Here is a 19,975-nt window from a genome sequence, read left to right as displayed (position 1 = left end):
ATTGAGACCAAAATGCTTTATATTCCATGTTAAGAAGATGTTGCGTTGTCTTACTGGCACATTGAACTTTTTTCTTTTTGAAATTTTTTATTGTGGTAAAATATATATAAGATAAAATTTACCATTTTAACCATTTTTAAGTAGACAGTTTAGTGACATTAAGTACATTTATATTGTTTTGCAATCATCTCCACTGTCTACCTTCATTCAGAACTTTTTCATCATTCTATACTGAAACTCTGTATCCATTAAACAATAATTCCCCATTCCCCTCTCCCTGCAGCCCCTGGTAACCACCATTCTATTTTCTGTTTCTATGTGCTTGTCTATTGTAGGTACCCCATATAAATGGAATCATACGTTATTTATCCTTTAGTGTTTATTTCACTTAGCATGTCTTCAAGTCAACTGTGTTGCAGCATCTATCAGAATTTCTTTCGTTTTTGAGGTTGAATAATATTCCATCATATCTGTATGCCATGTTTTGTGAATCATTTCATCCATGGATGGACATTTGGGTTATTTCCACCATTTGGCTGTTGTGAATAATGTTGCTGTGAACATCGATGTACAAATACCTATTCGAGTCCCTTTTTTCATTTATTTTTTGTATATACCCAGAATTTGAATTGCTGGATCAAATGGTAAATCCATGTTTAATTTTTTGGGATTGCCATGCTGTTTTCCACGGTGGCTACATCATTGTACATCTTTATCAGCAATGCACAAGGGTTCCAATTTCTCCACATTCACACCAACTCTTGTTTTCTGCCCCCCCCCATAACAATCCTGATGGATATGAAGTGGTATTTCATTGTGCTTTTGATTTACATTTCTCTAATGATTAGTGATATTTAGCATCTTTTCATGTGCTTATTTGGCATTTGTATATCTTTGGAGAAATGTCTATTCAAATCCTTTGTTCACTTTTGAATTGGGTTGTTTGTTTTCTTATTGTTGAGTTTAAGGGATTATTTATATGTTCTGGATATTAATCCCTTATCAAATACACGATTGCAAATATGTTTTTCCATTTTGTAGGTTGTCTTTTTACTCTGTCAGTAGTATCTTTTGATGAACAGAAGTTCTAAATTTCATCCAGTCTAATTTATCTGTTTTCACTTTGTTGCCTATGTCTTTTGTGTCATGTTCAAGAAATCATTGCCAAATCTAATGTCATGAAACTTTTCCCTTCTGTTTTTTTCTAGGAGTTTTATGATTTTACGTTTCTTAGTTACGGCTTTATAGCTGTAAGTTTAGGTTTTAGTTTCTTTCTTTTCTTTTTCTGTTTTTGAAATGAGGTCTCTCTTTGTTTCCCAGGCTGGAGTACAGTCATGGCTCACTGTAGCTTCTACTTCCTGCGCTCAGGTGATCCTCCTGCCTCAGCCTTCCAAGTAGCTGGGACCACAAGCGTGTGCCACCATGCCTAGCTAATTATTTATTTATTTATTTATTTTGAGACAGAGTTTCACTCTTGTTGCCCAGGCTGGAGTGCAATGGCACAATCTTGGCTCGCTGCAACCTCCGCCTCCTGAGTTCAAGCAGTTCTCCTGCCTCTGTCTCCCAGGTAGCTGGGATTACAGGCATCTGTCACCATGCCCAGCTAATTTTTTGTGTTTAGTAGAGACGGTGTTTCACCTTGTTGGTTGGGCTGGTCTTGAATTCCTGACCTCAGGTGATCCACCCGCCTCAGCCTCCCAAAGTGCTGGGATTACAGGCATGAGCCACCGTGCCCGGCCTAATTTTTTATTTTTTGTAGAGGTGAAGTCTCAAGTGTGTCACCCAGGCTAATCTCAAATTCCTTGGCTTCAGCAATCCTCCTGCCTTGGCCTCCCAGAGTATTACAACTGTGAACCACTATACCTGGCCTAGTTTTAGTTTCTGACATTTAGGTCTTTGATGCATTTTGAGTTAATTTTTGTATATGATCTAAGGTCAGAATCCAGTTTCATTCTTCTACATGTGGATATTCAGTTTTCCCAGCAACACTTGTTGAAAAAACTGTTGTTTCCCCATTGAGTGCACTTGGCACCCTTGTCAAAAATCATTAGACCATACATGCCAGGGTTTATTTCTGGGCTCTCTGTTCTTTTTTTGTTGTCGTTGTTTTGTTTTGTTTTTGTTTTTTGAGACAGAGTCTAGCTTTGTTGCCCAGGCTGGAATGTAATGGCACGATCTCGGCTCACTGCAACCTCCACCTCCCTGGTTTAAGCAATTCTCCTGCCTCAGCCTCCCGAGTAACTGGGATTGCATACAGGCATGCACCACCACACCCGGCTGCCATATATATATATATATATATATATATACAATTTTTTTTTTTTTTTTAGTAGAGACGGGGTTTCATCATGTTGGCCAGGCTGGTCTTGAACTCCTGACCTCAAGTGATCCGCCCACCTCTGCCTCCCAAAGTGCTTATAGGCATGAGCCACTATGCCTGGCCTGGGCTCTCTGTTTGATTCCATTGGTCTATATGTCTGTCTTTATTTTTATTTTATTTTTTTTGAGATTGGGTCTTGTTTGTCGCTCAAGCTGGAGTGCACTGGGTGCAATCTCAGCTCACTACAACCTCCACCTCTGGGGCTTAAGCTATCCTCACTTCAGCGTCCTGAGTAGGTGGGACTGCAGGCAGGCACCACCATGCCAGGCTAATTTTTGTATTTTTTATAGAAACAGGATTTCACCATGTTGCCTAGGCTGGTCTCTAAATCTTGGGCTCAAGCGATCCTCCCACCTCAGCCTCCCAGAGTGCTAGGATTACTGGCGTGAGCTACCATGCCCAGCCATGTCTGTCTTTATGCTGGTACACATACTGTTTTGTTTTGTTTTATATTTTGAGACAGTCTTGCTCTGTTGCCCAGAATGGAGTGCAGTGGCACGATCTCGGCTCACTGTAACGTCTACCTCCCGGGTTCAAGCAGTTCTGTCTCAGCCTCCCGAGTAGCTGGAATTACCATTGTGTGCCACCATGCCTGGCTAATTTTTGTATTTTTAGTAGAGACGGGGTTTCTCCATATTGACTGGTCTGGTCTCGAACTGACCTCAAGCAATCCGCCTGCCTTGGCTTCCCAAAGTGCTGGAATTACAGGTGGTGTGGGCCAGCTCGTCTGACCATGTTGTTTTGATTACTATAGCTTTGTAGTACGTTTTGCAGTCAGTAAGTGTGAATCCTCCAGCTTTGTTCTTTGTCCGGATCGTTTTGGCTATTTGGGGTCCTTTGAGAGTTCATGTAAGTTTAGGATTGATCTTTGTATTTCTGTGAAAAATGTCATATATATATAAATATATATATATGTGTGTGTGTGTGTGTGTGTATATATATATATATATATATTTTTTTTTTTTTTTTTGAGATGGAGTCTTGCTCTGTCACCCAGGCTAGAACGCAGTGGTGTGATCTCTACTCACTGCAGCCTCCACCTCCCAGGTTGAAATGATTCTCCTGCCTCAGTCTCCCAAGTGGCTGGGATTGCAAGTGCCTGGTACTATGCCCACCTAATTTTTATATTTCTATTAGACATGTGGTTACACCATGTTGGCCAGGCTTGTCCCCATCTCCTGACCTTAAGTGATACGCCTGCCTTGGCCTCCCAAAGTGCTGGGATTACACATGTGAGCCACTGCATCTGGCCTTTTATCATTTTTTCATTAAGTCTGTTGCTATTAGTCCTTTGGATGGATCCTAAGAAAATAGTACTGAAACTTAGATGCTTCTCTAAGACTTAGATTGTAATTAAGAATTGCAGAAATGGTCACAGAGACTTACAAAAATGAGTTTGACTTACCCCTCATGTTTGATAATGCTGTACCTGAGGTAAGCTTTACTTAGGTTACGTCTGAATATGGTAACAATTAGTGAAAATAGGAATGGACCAAAGTCTTTTAGTATATTTGGTTGGGTGGGGAAAACAACTAGCTTTAGCTATTATATCTGATGGGAGCGTCATGTTTCAAAAGATAAGAGATGGTTTCTTGACTGAAAAATGTTAATAGAAAATTCCTGTGTTATAATACTAAATAAAAGAGAACGATTGTGACTCAGTTGTGTTAAGGAATGAAAGAGATAGTAGGATATGAAATTGTGGGTTATTTTCTTCTTTGTATTTTCCTGTGTTTTATGTAGCTTTTGTAATTAACATTTTTTAATCAGAAAATACATTAATTTATAAAAGTCGTTGCATATATATAGCAAAGTGTCTTTTTAGCTCCTCGATTTAAATTGGCTTTCAAACTTTTATCAGAACAGAGGTTGTTTGAACATTTTACATAGTGTTGGATGAAATCACAAAGAGAAATCACTGGTGAATAGTAGGCAGGAAGTTTTCCTGTGACCATTTAACTTGATACTGTATATGCTGATTAGATAGGATTCAGGACTTTTCTGCTACATCTAAGACAATCTGCCTTGGTGCAACAAAATCATCAAGTAAGTATTGTACTTAAGGTACTTTGGCTTTAATGTAGCATTTCAGAATTTATGCAGACAGTACAGTGGAATAAATTTTTAAAAACTTAGTAGCATCCCTTCCCCACCCAGTACCTCTTATTCTTAAAACCCTGCTTCCCAAAGGCAGCGGTCTCTCTTTTGTTCACTTCCATATTGTAGGTATCTGGTAGATGGAAGGTGAATATTTGTTGAGTTAGTTTATTTCTGTCTTTCCCTGCTAAATATAAGAACATTAAAATAGAAACTTTTTTTTTGTTTTTATTGTTGTGAATCATTACATTAATAGGAAAAACAAGAAGAAAGTGAGCTTCGTTCTCTGCCACCTCCCTCCCCTGCCCACTTGGCTGCTTTAAGTGTTGCAGTCATTGAATTAGCAAAAGAACATGGAATAACAGATGATGACCTCAGAGTCCGCCAAGAAATTGTGGAGGAAATGTCAAAGGTTATAACGACATTTTTACCAGGTAGAAATACATTTCGTGTTTGATTTTGAAATCACAAAACTCTTCCCCTTGCTCCTCTTGAATTAGGGTACGTTTCTTAATGTTTTTCTTCTCTTTTCTTCTTAAAAGTAGATAAATTTTATTGTTTTATGAATTAATTTTTGAGGGAAATATTTCACACAAGGAAATTGAGAATTATGGCACAGCACACTTTTGTGCTAAGAAAAAAAGATTTTAAAAATGCCAGATGTAGAATTGTTTCTTAGTGGTCAAATATTTTAGTTTTTCAGTATCACTGATTTCTGAGTGGACTATTTTGTTATACTATTTTTAGTATAAACATTTCATCCAGTCATTGAACTAAATTTCTGTTGCCTGATGGTGGGGAAAAATCAATTTACTTTTAATAGAGCCTTTAGAAAACGCTTATTGTTTGGTACAAGGGAGTGTCAGATTTATTTTAGATATTTATATATGGACTATTTGCTTAGCCCATATCTTTTTTGCATCAGTATAGGGTTAAAGTAAATGTATCTGACATAAGACTTACTTCTTCCCACCAAAGGGATTTTGGAAAGTTGATAAATTATACTTTCATATAGATCCATTTTGAGATTTATAAGAAAGAATATAAAATTGAAATTTAAAAATGGAATTTTTAAAGTATTTATATCATAATATGGCTTTCTACCTAAAATACATTGAATCCTTATTTAAGTTACATGTAAAAATTATTTCCTATGATAAAAGGAATGAAATTTTTATGGGTTTAGTGACTTGAATGACATTCAGACATTTTATGAACTTGAAAAGTAGACTTTCATATATATGTAACTGAGGATGAAGTTAAACTTTCTAAGAAACTAAATCTGCCTGATCTGTCCCAATCATATTATTTTCAAATTGGCCTCTGGTGCGATCCTTTTAACATTTGCCTTATTATGATTTTTGATTTTTGGAATAACAGGTTTCATAGTCTAGGAAAGCTGTAAGTAGTGTATTATTGCTTTTTCTATTTTTATTTTTTTTCTATAAACTCTTGAGAACCACAGCGTTTTGGATTTTAGGTTTACAGAATTAATCGACTTGACTTCACTTCATATTTTATAAAAGCATTGGCATTGAATGTTTATGATTCTTTCCCCGAAGTGCTCTTACATAAATATTTAAGAATAAGTAAATGTAGTTTGTGATAGTAGCCATAGCTAAGTTGGTACATTGGTTACTGTTGTATATTGAATGCTGAACATATTCTCGGTCATTTCTAAATGAACTATTACTACAATTTTGTTTAAACACTAAGCTTCTATGAGTAGTTTCTCTCTCCCTTCTCTGTTCCTGTACTCCATAAGAACCATTTTTGTTATTTTATAGATCAGTTAGAAAGGGTGTCCTTCTTGTATAATTGTCTTACTAGAAATGGAAGACATAGAACTGAAGTGTGTGAAATTTTCCTGTTGCTGTTTTTTTACATCTGTCATATTTGCATGCTATTTCATGCGTTGATGTTTTTCCTTTATTCCAGAATGTTCACTTAGGTTGTATGGCTCATCTCTGACTAAATTTGCTCTGAAAAGTAGTGATGTTAATATAGATATAAAATTTCCTCCCAAGGTAAGTAATTAGAAAAGAGTCTTTCCTGTGTGGTTCTTAACTAGTACTTAGTAGTTTTTATGGATTATCTTTGTAGAGAAAGGATAGGGGAATATCAAACTCTGATTTGTGTAGTGTTACCATCATGACTAAACAGTCCTTTTGGAAATTACTATTACATTTCAGACAAAGGTGGGATAAAAGAAATAAGGGACAGGGGCAAAAGGAAGCAGAAGAGGAAAGCTGGAAAAAGGAAAAATGTTTATATTTGAACATGTTGAATAGTTAATACTTCTAGTAAGCAGTATAGAAGGTGGGAAGAGTTTTGAAATCGGATACCTAGATTCAGATCTTGGCTGTGATAAGCAAGTTGCTTGAACTTTTTGAGCTTCAGTTTTCTCATTTCCAAACAGGAATAATAATTTTTATATTAAATGAGATAATATTAATATATGTCAGGTGTTTTAGTATAGTATCTGGTACATATGGGTACCTTTAATAAATAACACCTAGAATCATTAAAACAATATTGATATTGTTCTAATATTGTTATCAGTATTAGAACAATATTGTTTAGCACTGCTGACATAATTGACATATCAATCTTTTAAAATAAGTCAATATTTTATGTTTTAAATTGAATAATATGTTTATGTTCAGGGAAGTTTGATTTGGGTGAAAATTTGGTGTTTTTAGGCTGATACATTTACTTTATAATTCATGTATGGTTATTAAATATTTTTGTTGTTTGTTTTTTGAGACAGAGTCTCACTCTTTTGCCCAGGCTGGAGTGCAGTGGTACAATCTCGGCTTACTGCACCCTCCACCTCCTGGGTTTAAGCGATTCTCCTATCTCAGTCTCCTGAGTAGCTGGGATTACAGGCGTGTGCCACTATGCCTGGCCAATTTTTGTATTTTTAGTGGAAATGGGATTTCATCACGTTGGTCAGACCGGTCTTGAACTCCCAACCTCAGGTGATCCACCCGCCTCGGCCTCCCAAAGTGCTGGGATTATAGGTGTGAGCCACCGCACCTGGCCTAAATACTCTTAAATAGCAAAAAACACTTTAAATATTTGACAAGCTTATTACATAAAATAGTATTTTTATTCTAAGCCTTTTGACTAAGCTGCCAGTTATCTATATCCCTTAAAAGTTTTTATCTCAACAATTTTCTTTTTCACAGTCATCTGGTCAACTCCTTTCTTTTTTGTTTTGACGGTAAATTCCAGAACCTTTTCTTGCTTTAAGAAACGATTAATTGTAAGAGTGTTTCTGGAATAAAAGTGCTACGTCATTTATTGTATTCTACTTCTTTGAACAAGATTTGTTGACATAAAAGTAAAACATGGCCGGGCAAGGTGGCTCATGCCTATAATTCCTGTGCTTTGGGAGGCAAAAGTAGGAGGAATCCTTGTTGCCAGGAGTTCAAGATCAGCCTGGGCAATATAGCAAGACCCTGTCTCTTAAAAAAAAAAAAATACTAGCTGGATGTGGTGGCATATACTTGTAGTCCTAGCTACTCGGGATGCTGAGGCAGGAGGAGTCCTTGAGCCCAGAAGTTCAGGCTGTAGTGAGCTATAGTCATGCTGTAGCCTGGGCAATACAGGGAAACCTCATCTCAAAAAACAAAACAAAACAAAAAACCACTGTTTTGTTTTCATTATTTAAAACACAGAGCATGATTATATTTAAATGTTTTTGTTTAATGAAATTGAGTTCTCTTTAATGTTCTTCTGTCTGAACTTTGAAATTAGTATATTGATTTATTTTGAAACTTTTTTAGATAAATCATCCAGATCTTCTGATAAAAGTACTTGGGATTTTAAAGAAAAATGGTGAGTTTCTTTTCCTCTTTTTTTTTTTTAATTTGTCTTTCTAAAGTTACATGTGTTATTTATATATGGCTAACCAAGTTAAAACTAAACTGCTGGCATAGTTGAGTCATTGTATTACAAATGGAGATACACACACACACACACACTTGTTTAAGTATACTAGAAAATATAATTTAACTGTAACTTAGGTAAAAAAAAAATGCCATATTAAAATTGATACGTAGGCTGGGCACAGTGGCTCACACCTGTAATGCCAGCACTTTGGGAGGCCGAGGTGGATGGATCACCTGAGGTCAGGATTTCGAGACCAGCCTGACCAACATGGTGAACCCCATCTCTACTAAAAACACAAAATTAGCCAGTCATGGTGGCATGTACCTGTAGTCCCAGCTCCTCTGGAGATTGAGGCAGGAGAATTGCTTGAACCTGGGATGCAGAGGTTGCAGTGAGCTGAGATTGTGCCACTACACTCCAGCCTGGGTGAAAAAAGTGAAACTTCGTCTGGAGAAAAACAAAAAAAACCTTCATATGTAAAAAATACTGCCTTTTGGGTAATTAAAAAATATTTGCTTTGAATATTATGGGCATTTCTTATGTAAAAGAAGACAGAAAACCTATAATCATTATGAGATCATTACTGAAAGAAGATTAGGGAGAGAGTTGGAATAAAAATGTATGCATGCATTGAGTAAATATGTTTTTTGCCACCTAAAGCATCTGTATTAATTTAGTCATTTATATTGCATCAATTGAATCATACCTAGTTGAGTTTTTCGTGTGTGCTTTGTCTGTCTGGATTGCCTTTGTAAACACATCATTCGTATAGGTAAAAAATTTTTAAAAATGACAAGATTCTCAAACCAGGCTCCAGGTCATGTATTACAATCTACAAGATTTTCTTGGTTTTTACTTACTGTTTTTCTTGTTATAAAGTAAATGCTTAAGATTAAGCTTGGAATCTGGAGCTAGACTTTCTGGGCTCAGATTTTAGTTCTGCCTCTTATTGTTTGTGTGTCCTTTGACAAATTATTTGTGTTAATACTTTAGCTTTCCCGTCGTAAAATGGCAATATTATATTGTATCTTTTTGATGAGAAAGTTGTTGTAAGAATGAGATAGGCTAAACTATAGTTTAGAAAAGCATGGGATATACAATAACTTCTTATTACATTTTTGCTGTTGTGATTGTTATTATTACCCTAAATTATATGAATCAAAAGTATCTGGCAAAAGTACTTGCAATTTGGGTTAGAAGAGAGAGCTTTTTTAAAAGCCATACTCTCTCATTGACTTTAATGTGAATTCTAAATTTCTTTTTTCTGTCTACACAATCAGCTCTTATTTATCAGTTTCCTGTTGGCCATTGTCTTAGGAAAGTAGTTTTCTAGGGATGAGTTTGGTACAGTTTATCCTATAAAGGTATTTTAATACAGTTTTGTTTCTTAAATACTTGTTTCTAATTGCTCAAAAACTTTAAAGTTTACTACAGATAAGAGGTAGACATAGCATTTACTTCTTAGGTATATCATCCTAGCACAAATATTTAGTATATGCCTTTTCCATCCAAAATATGTAAGTAGATCATCTTAAGTCATACAATGTAGGCTTATAAAACTCAGTCTGATTGTAAAATTGATTATTTCTTCCTTTATGTTCTTATTGTATCTTCTACAGGTTACCTACAGGATTTATTTGTTTATATATTTGTGTTCCAAACCCCTTACTGACCTTTTTTTTGCCTTACTCATTGTCATATTCATACCGCATAATGAAATTTCTGACATATAGGTCTTCAGCACATGTTTTTTGACTAATCGTTACAACAAGTACTATTGAGAAATTTTCTTTGAATTACAAGCGGTGGTAATCTTTCTGGGTTTTTTTGTTGTTGTTATTTTTGTTTTGTTTATTTTGAGACAGAGTCTCACTCTGTTGCCCAGGCTGGAATGCAGAGGCGCGATCTCAGCTCACTGCAACCTCTGCCTCGCAGGTTCAAGCAATTCTGTGCCTCAGCACCCCAAGTAGCTGGGATTACAGGCACGTGCCACCACACCCAGCTAATTTTTGTATTTTTAGTAGAGACCAGGTTTCACTCACTTGGCCAGGCTGGTCTTGAACTCCTGACCTCGTGATCTACCCATCTCGGCCTCCCAAAGTGCTGGGATTACAGGTGTGAGCCACCATGCCTGGCCAATCTATGTTTTTATTTAGATTAGACATTTATGGCATGGGGCTTACCCTTGGAGGTACAGAGAAAGATTGCAGGGTAGAAATGTGCTTCATCCAGTTAGTCCTTCCTTAGCAACTTTGATTAGGCAAACTCTTTATATGCTAATGGGAAATGTGGGCAGCAGAGTTAGGTTGCAATTATATTGGTAATTTAAAATAACTAAACTGTCAAAGCATGATAGGTCCTCCTTTCTTGGCTCTTGTGGAACTAGCTCTCAGGAGTAAGGGATGTCCTCTCTTTGCTATATCTATTAAGGTTTAACAACTTTGACTAGATTATCTACTTACTTGGAAATATTAAAACTTTTAGGGATGTTAAGACCTTTCTTAAGGTGATTATAATTTTCGGACAGTATTTGGGACTGTACCTGTGGTTTGTGATATACAATGAATGACATCAAGAGAGGTAAGAGATTCTGTTGGGTTGGTGCTCATAATGAGAAGAGTGGATTATCCCACAGAAGCAATGAGGATGATTTCCAGAAGGAAACTGTTACTTAATATTTACCGTAGAGTACATATTTTAGAGATGTTGACATTACCTTACTTTTTTTTCCTTATTAGTATTATATGTAGATGTGGAATCTGATTTTCACGCTAAAGTTCCTGTTGTGGTGTGCAGAGATCGAAAAAGGTTGGTAACAACAAAGAGAAAATATTTAAAAAAAGAAACCCCAACAACCAAATTTGTAGTGAATGATGTCTAAGAGAGAAAGTTTTTGCTTTAGATTTCTCCTTGGATAAATATGACTAAGCTAGTTTCTATTCATTAAAAATAGCAAGCTTCCCAAATGCATGTGAACAAGAAATATGTAGAACACCAGACAGTTGAAAATAAAATACTCTAGGCAAAACTTTAATTTTTTTTTTTCAAGTCATTCACTCACCCAAGAGTATTGCATTTACTTGTATGTAGGTACTACTTTGCTCTAGGGATACAGACATAAATAAGAGCCTCTCTAGAGTCACTTGAGCCAAGGAATTCAAGACTAGCCTGGGCAGCATAGTGAGACCTTGTCTCCACAAAAAATAAAAAAATCAGCTGGGCGTGGTGGGTGTGTGTGCCCAGCTACTCTGGAGGCTGAGGTGGGAGGATGGCCTGAGCCTGGGAGGTTGAGGCTGCAGTGAGCCATGATTGTGCCGCTGCACTCCAGCCTGGGTGACAGAGCGAGACCCTGTCTCAAAAAAAAAGGAAAAAAAAGCCTGTCTTCTCAAGGATCTCACAATCTATTAGAATTTAAGTTTTTAGTTCACTTAAATTGAATGAGTTGGTTTAAATTGAATAAACTCAAGATCAGTTCTAAATTGAAGACTGATCTTGCCTTTCTAGTTAGACGTCTATAAGTCTGAGAGAGCAAAGTGCCTTTGAAAGCAAAAACTAAATCCTGTTTGAAAGTAGTATGGGAGACATGGAAACAATACAGAAATGATATTCTTTTATTGATTATTGTATTATATTTTAAGATCAAAGTATTTTCTTATTCAAAGCTAGATGAATCTATGGTGATCTAGTTCAGATTTTTTACTTTCTAAACTAGAAAAATGAGACTTGGAGTGGTTATCAGTGGTTTATCAGTTTGTCCAGATTCACATCATTTAGGGGAAAACTATAATTGGAAAATGGAGGCAAAGTGACTTTTAGCGTTTTTTCTGCCACATTGTGTTAAATTGCCTGTGTGTTACACCTGAGATTTATTCTCCCTGCTTTCAAAATGTCTTCATTACACTTCTGTCACCCCATTTAAGGTAGCTGCTATTTTCACTTATACAGAAGCATAACTTGTGGGTTAATCTGCAAATCCTGTCTAATCTTTACTCTGAAAATAACATGTTAGTACAGTTGTGAAAGCTTGGATAGGAAAAATTAGAGTCAAGAAGTATAGCCAGTCAGTTAAGTATTCATATTTTGCTATTATCATGTACAAAGCAAGAGGAATGAACTAGGAAATAACCTTGCACTATTTGACAATGAAGAGATCAGTGCCCTGTCTCTCATGTATATCAGTTTTGGTAATTCATAATGCTGCTTTTGAAATTAATTTCTCATTAACTTAAATACTAAGTTTGGTTGAAATTTATTTCTGAAGTACAAATGAATGTTAAAAACATCTTTCTTTAATTCGTATGGAACTCTAGTAATGGAATGACATGTAGTTTTCAGTTAGCTCTAAATTTATAAAAATATTTGTTTTTATTAGGGCTCTTAAGGTACTATATTACAATATGATAACTAGAAAGAGTAGCCATAGGATTTGAAGTATTCTGCTTTTAAGGGTATTAATACAATGAAATTTGTTTCTTTCTCATTCACAGTGGTTTACTTTGTAGAGTGAGTGCGGGAAATGATATGGCATGTCTCACTACTGATTTACTTACTGCCCTTGGCAAAATAGAACCTGTCTTTATTCCCTTGGTGTTAGCCTTTCGCTACTGGGCTAAGGTAAGTGAAAGAAAGGAAAACTACTTATTTATATTTTTAGAAGGAAATGTGTTTAATCTTCAAAATTAGGCCTTTTCTTGTAGCATGTAACATCAATCATAGCATGTGGGACAGAGTAGTTTCCTGTGCTTGACGGAAAGTGGTGTGGCAGGTTGTAATTTATGGACATAAAAAATAAATTTTTATAGACACATACACTTATTGATATATTTTAGAATTTTTAATTGTCGTGCTTTATTCTCCTTTTATGTACTATAGAAATGTTCTCTTTCATATCAGCATATGAGGCTCAAGTTTTCAGTCTTACCGTAAGTTAAACTTGTAAGGTTTTAACATCTATATATGTTAAGATTCTTTTGTTGGCGTATTTTTTTCCCCAGTCTCTAAGAATGCTATTCTCTTTCCTCTAAATCATTGATGACATGTACCAATTTCTGATCGGGCAACTGCTGAGCATTCGTTATTTAAGTTTCCTAAATTAGAATTAATTTGTATATCTAAAGGCTGTGGTTGACCTGTGTTTATTTCTTTGGTGTGGGGATAGAGAGGAGTGGTTAATTATCAATATCAGTCCAAATGACTAGAGAGAGAGACTCTAGCTTTTTGTTTGTGTATTCCTGCCCTATCTATAGAGTATTCATCACTTGTTAGACTGGTGATAAGTAAATTCTCAGTCGTATACAAAGAAAACCGATTAAGGGATGGTGTTAGAGTGGTAACTTCATAGCAAAAATAGAGAAGTCTCTGGAAATTTTTGTCTGGACTCTGTTTAGAGAATTGCCCCCATGCTTGGGGCAGCACCAGCTGGCTGAGTGTAGAACAGTCAGAAAGCCTAAGGTTGGGGCTTCTGTATACAAAGCAAGGCGTTTGTATTTGCTGTTTCCCTCCTCTAGAATGTTCTTACCTTAGGTATTTAGAATGCTTCACTCTTACTTTTTTCAAGTTTATGCTCACATTAATTACCACCTGCCATACATAAATTTGTTGCAGTCTGTTCTGTGAAACTGTAAACTCTTTGGCGGGGGGTGGTTAATGTTTTATATATTCACGGCTGATCCCCACTTCCACTTATCTTACTGTGTCAGCACATACTAGGCACTCAGTAAACGTTTGTTGAATAAATGACCTAGCTTCTTCAGAAAGGAGTTTGTTTGTTTGTTTGTTTGTTTGAAATAGAGGTGGGGTCTCATGATGTTGCCCATGCTGGCCTTGAACTTCTGGGCTCAAGTGGTCCTCCCACCTTGCCCTCCCAGGTGCTGGAATTACGGGTGTGAGGCTCTGTGCCTGGCCAGAAAGATTTTTAACCCGTGGAAGTGAGTGGAGGCAGTAAAATAGGTTGAGGGAGGGTGACTACTTCCTCTCATGTATCTTACACTCTATGCCTAGCATACTATAGGAAATCAGTGCTATGAAATGGAGTAAACCAATTCCAGGTCTAGTTTTTTTTTTTTTTTGCTAAGTTTTTTTGTTTTTGAGATGGGGTCTCTGTTACCTAGTGCTGGAGTGAGCAATCACGGCTCACGGTAGCCTCAACCTCCCAGGCTCAAACGATGCTCCTGCGACAGGCTTCCTGAGTAGCTGGGACCACAGGCGTGTACCACCATGCCTGGCTAATTTTTTTATTTTTTTTGTAGAGGTGGGGTCTCATTTTGTTGCCTAGGCTGGTCTTCAACTCCAGGGCTCAGACGATCCTCCCACCCTGGCCTCCCAAAGTGCTGGGATTACAGGTGTGAGCCACAGCACCCAAGGCTTTGCTAAGTCTTTGAGCAAGGTACTTTACCTATCTGAGCTTCAGTTTTTTTTCACCTGGAGAGAATATTTTGGTAATGCTATTAGATAATTAATGAGAATATACTTCAGGCTCTAAAATTCTACAGAAATATAAAGGATGATGGAATACACTTCTTTGTTGGTACTTTTAAATTATGCCCTAATTTTTTTTGCGGTCATAAAGTCATGTCAGTTTTCTCCCAGACATTGTTCTATTCAGTAAAATAAGTAGTCTGTATTAGAAGATTATAAATGATACTCAAATATGTTCTTTTTATTTTGGAAAAAAATGTGGCCTATAAATGTTATTTCCTAAAGTGACTCTTGGAAAAGGTTGCTCATGGTGTTTTAGTACTTCATCCATATAGATTCTAAATATGCCAGTCGATGGACACTGAAACATGTATTACAAAACTGGTTGTACGGTAGTTCTTTTCTGTTTGCAACAGAATAACATGTCTCATTTTTGTCATTTGTGTTAGTTGCAAAGAAAGATTTTTCATGGTATTCATTTTCTTAAGAAACTTAGAAATAATTACTAGTATATTTTTCTTCTAAAGATTTTTTAAATAGCTTCGTTTTTCCTGAAGTTTTAAGCCATATTGTACATTATCTAGTTAAGCATGCATTTTCCCATGATTTGGGGGTTCAGAACAATTCTAGTATGTAATTTATTCTTTTAACTGTGATATGAGATTGCAGTTGATTATTCTCTGGCTGTCTCTTAAGTAGTTATAGTCTTTGCATTTTGGTAATAGGAAATAGTTTTCTAAATAAAGCTTCTTAACTCCAGGCAGCAGAACTCTTTAGCCTTATCATCAGTACATTATTAGTCAAGTTACCTGACTTAGAGCCACTTTTTGTGGTTAATATAAGAATTGCATTTTAGCACTATTTGACATCTGAAAGAGATATCTGGGTTTTAAGAGCTGTCTCTTAAACTGCCTTAATCTTGTTCATCTGTGAGATGTCTGGTGATGTTAGCAGAATATATTGACAGTTCTTTATCGTTGCAAAGGAATTTTTGGTTAAGTCGAGTTATTCATTAGGCAGTTTACCCTTGTCTTAATATTTTGGATAAGTGAGAGTTTATTCTAGTGGAATGTTTCAAACTCTTTTTGACAAGTGTTTTTAGTTGTCTTTTATTTTGAGTTGTAATCTTAAATGTACCAAGATATTATACTACAGTATAATTACTCTATATTATTATTACCTAAATCTTCATTGTCTATAGAAGAAAACAACGATTTAAAAATGAATCCAACCAATCCAGTATAGACCAATTGTATATAGATGCTACAATCTAATGAAATGTAAGCAAATGAAATACATCCATGTATCAAAGGTTAACATGCCATGATCATGCATGATTTACTTCAAGATTATAAGAATGGTTTAATATCAGGAAGTCTATTCACATAATTTATTATATTAACACATGAAGGAGAAAAAAAATCCTAGATGCTGAAAGGGCATGTTCCCCCTAACAGAAACTTTTAAATCAACTAGAAATGGAAGTTTATGATGAAAACCGTTTATTAAAAACACACACAAAAAACAAAGCCAAAACAATAAGAAACATCATTTAAGCCATATATGTTAGGATGAAGAATATTGCAGAGAAGTTCACCATTAATGTTGTACATTGTTTTGGGATTTTTAGGAAATGCAATAAGAAAATGAAATAATTGAATGTAAATATTGGAAAAATGATAAAATTATCTCTTTGTGCTAATGATATGATTGTATGCCTAGAAAATCCTAGTAAAAAACTATGAGGATTAAGACTAAGTATAAAATAAATATACAAAAGTCAATGGCCATTCTCTGCCATAAAAATAACCTGTTAGAATGGAAATGGGGAAAAATATGTACTTTCATGACAGCAACATAAATTATAAAACACTAAGGAAGAGATTTAATAAGAAAGATATAAGAAGAAATTATATTATTGAAAGATGAAAGCAAAATCTGAACAAATCCATCCATTCAGCAAACATTCATTAAATGCCTTTTGTGTGTCAGACACTGTTCTAGAGGCTGGGAACACGTAACAGGACATACAGAGTCCTGCTCTCATGGTGCTCATATACTTCTGGAAGAGTCAGACAGTAAAGAAATATATAAATGGTAATATCTGCTAGAGCTTAGTGCTACAAAAATGAAATGATAGAATGAATGACATTACTCTGAATTGTCAGGAAAAGACTGTGAAGAAATGATATTTAAGCTCAGACGGGTAATAGCTAGCTACGTGAAAATCTGATGGAAAACTCTCCAAGGGACAGTTAATCCAAAGCTTCCAAGGTGGGGATGAACTCAGGAGGAGCAAAAAGGAAGGCTAGAGTGGCTGTAAAACTGCTTTAATCAGAAGTATGCCATTGGCATAGAAATAGAAAAATAGATCTGTGGGACAGAATAGAATGCTCAGATAATCTAGTGTATAGATTTTATTAAATACTGCTTTCACAAGTGTATCTCACTAGAAGAAAATAGTGTTGGACTCAGCATGCTAAATGCAAAAATAAATTTTACTTAAAATTTAAAATTTTAGAAGAAAAATGTAGGAGTATGTGTATGTAAACAATGGGATGGGGAGCTCTTTTTACTATGATAGGATACCTAGAAGGTGTATAGTTGTCCTCAGTATCCAGTGTTGGGGGGGTTTGGTTCCAAGACTCCCAAGGATACCAGAATTTGAGGATGCTCAAGTCCCTTATACAAATTGTGTGTTATTTGTATCTAACCTTCACATAGACTCCAACATACCTTAAATCATCACTAGATTACTTATAATATCTAATACAGTATAAATGCTTTGTAAATAGTTGTTATACTGTATTTTTTAATTTGTATTTTTTATTATATTGCTATTTTTAGTTTTTAAAATTTAAAATTTTAATTTTTTTCAGAGACAGAGTCTCACTCTGTTGCCCAGGCCGGAGTGCAGTGGTGCCATCATAGCTCACTGTAACCTTGAATTCCTGGGCTCAAGGGATCCTCCCACCTCAGCTTCCTGAGTAACTAGGACCACTGGTGTGTGCCACCGTGCCTAGCGTATTTTTGTTTTGTTTTGTGTTTTTTCAAGAGACAATGCCTTTGCACCTGGCCTTATAACAAATTTTTCAATTATATATATTTTTAGAGACAGAGGTCTTGCTATATTGTCTGGGCTGGACTCAAACTCCTAGACTCAAGCAATCCTTCTGCCTCTGCCTCTTAAGTAGCTAGCTGGGACTACATCAACTGCAGGTGATATGTGTCCATCACCACACCTGGCAATAATTAATTAATTAGTTTTACTTAATGAAAAAAATGTATATATAAATTTTTTGATGGGGTCTCGCCCAGGCTGGAGTGTAGTGGTGCAATCTCAGCTCACTTCAACCTCCACCTCCCGGGTTCAAGTGATTCTCCTGTCTCAGCCTCCTGAGTAGCTGAGATTACAGGTGCCTGCCACTGTGCCTGGCTAATTTTTGTATTTTTTGTAGAGACAGGGTTTCACTATGTTGGCCAGGCTGGCCTGGAACACGGAACACCTGACCTTAAGTGATCCACCTGCTCTGCCTCCCAAAGTGCTGGGATGATATGCATAAGCCAGTATGCCCAGCCTAAAAAATATTTTCAGTCTGTAGTCGATTGAATCTGTAGATGCAGAACCCATTGATATGGAGGGCTGAGTGTCTGAAATAAGCATATTTAAACTAAAGCATAGCAAAAATTAAAAAATGTTACATGGTAAAATATATCATAAATAGTATCAAAAGAAAAATAGTAGATTGGGAAAAAAATAACATCTTTCAAATGCATATATCAGACATAAAGGGTTATTATCCATAATTAAAACTCTTATAAATTGATGTATTGCATGAAAATAGAAAAACTGGCAAAATATTTAATAGGCAATTTAGAAAAGAGTAAATCTCAAATGGTTAGTAAACATGTACACATTTCATAATCTCTTTAAAGTCAAGGACATGCAAATTAAAGTAACTATCAGATATTACACTTCTCTCATCCCATTGAAAATTATTGAAAATTAGTTTTTAAGTGATAATACTTAGTGTTTGAAGGGGTGTATGCACTAGATAATACGTAGTGTTCGTAGGGTTGAACACACCTAGGTTTCTGGTGGAAAATACAAATTTTTGTAGTGATTTTGGAAAAACAATTCTTAACAATATATTTTAGGATAAAATGTATCACTAATCTTTTAATTTAACAAACATTCATGGGAATACAGCTCATAGAAATAAGCACCAATACTTAGGAAACCCTATGTATAAGGAAGAACATTACAGCATTATTTGAAGTGGCAAAAACTGGGAGCAAAATGTGAATGTTCTTGAATGGGGGAACTATTGTGTAACCATCCATATCATAGACTATAATTTAAGCATTTAAAAGAATGTGTTTGCTGGGCATGGTGGCTCATGCCTATAAATACCCAGCACTTTGGGAGGCTGAGCGGGGAGATCATTTGAGCCCAAGGGTTCGAGACCAGCCTGGGCAACATAAATAAAATTTGTCTACAAATAGTCTACAAAATAAAAAAATTTGTCTACAAAATAAAAAAATTAGCTGAGCATGGTGGTGCATGCCTGTAGTCCCAGCTACATGGAAGGATCACTTGAGCTTGGGAGGTTGAGGCTGCAGTGAGTCGTCATCATGCCACTGCACTCCACCCTGGGCTACAGAGTGAGACCCTGTCTCAAAAATAAAATAATGTGTTAGATCGTGCTAACTGACTTAAAGGGACTTTCTTGATGTATTGTTAAGGGAGAAGAGTAATATACAGAGAGATGTCTATAATATACTATTTTGGTAAAATAATGTTGAAGAACTTAAACTTCTCCCTATACCTATATAGGAAATAGAAATGTATGTGTATTTGTATATGAGTATAGAAGAAGGCCTAGAAGAAGACATAGAAGGTTGTTAATTGAAGTAGAAGTAGAGGCAGGATAAGGAGAAAATATTTTTAAAATGTGTCCACAGTAAAATAACTACACATAATATTATTCCTTTTAACAAAAATATGTGTCTTTGTATGCATTTAAAAAAGAATGAAAAAATGGTCACCAACATTTTAATGGTTATTATTTTAGAGTGATGATATTTCAAGTTATTTCTTACATTTTTCATTGTCATTTGAACTTTTTACAGTGATTAGGGTAGGAAAAAACAAGCTACTTTTATCATGAAAATTAAGAAAGC

General features: G+C 35.7%; 1 protein-coding gene across 9 annotated transcripts in view; it reads left to right on the top strand.

Moving 5' to 3' along the window:
* The window catches only part of TUT4 (terminal uridylyl transferase 4), a 128,719-nt gene that overhangs the window by 50,646 nt on the left and 58,098 nt on the right, over window positions 1-19,975 (top strand). For all 9 annotated transcript variants that reach the window (XM_050802587.1, XM_050802599.1, XM_050802593.1 and 6 more), the window contains exons 5-9: window positions 4,734-4,911; window positions 6,416-6,504; window positions 8,269-8,320; window positions 11,113-11,182; window positions 12,862-12,988. In XM_050802587.1, coding sequence (XP_050658544.1) covers window positions 4,734-4,911; window positions 6,416-6,504; window positions 8,269-8,320; window positions 11,113-11,182; window positions 12,862-12,988 — 516 coding nt within the window. The remainder of the gene's footprint in view (window positions 1-4,733; window positions 4,912-6,415; window positions 6,505-8,268; window positions 8,321-11,112; window positions 11,183-12,861; window positions 12,989-19,975) is intronic.

The sequence above is a fragment of the Macaca thibetana genome, chromosome 1 (assembly GCF_024542745.1).
Source record: "Macaca thibetana thibetana isolate TM-01 chromosome 1, ASM2454274v1, whole genome shotgun sequence".
Classification (NCBI taxonomy): domain Eukaryota; kingdom Metazoa; phylum Chordata; class Mammalia; order Primates; family Cercopithecidae; genus Macaca; species Macaca thibetana.
Note: the sequence above shows the minus strand (reverse complement) of the source record. Positions and strands in the feature narration are given on the sequence as shown.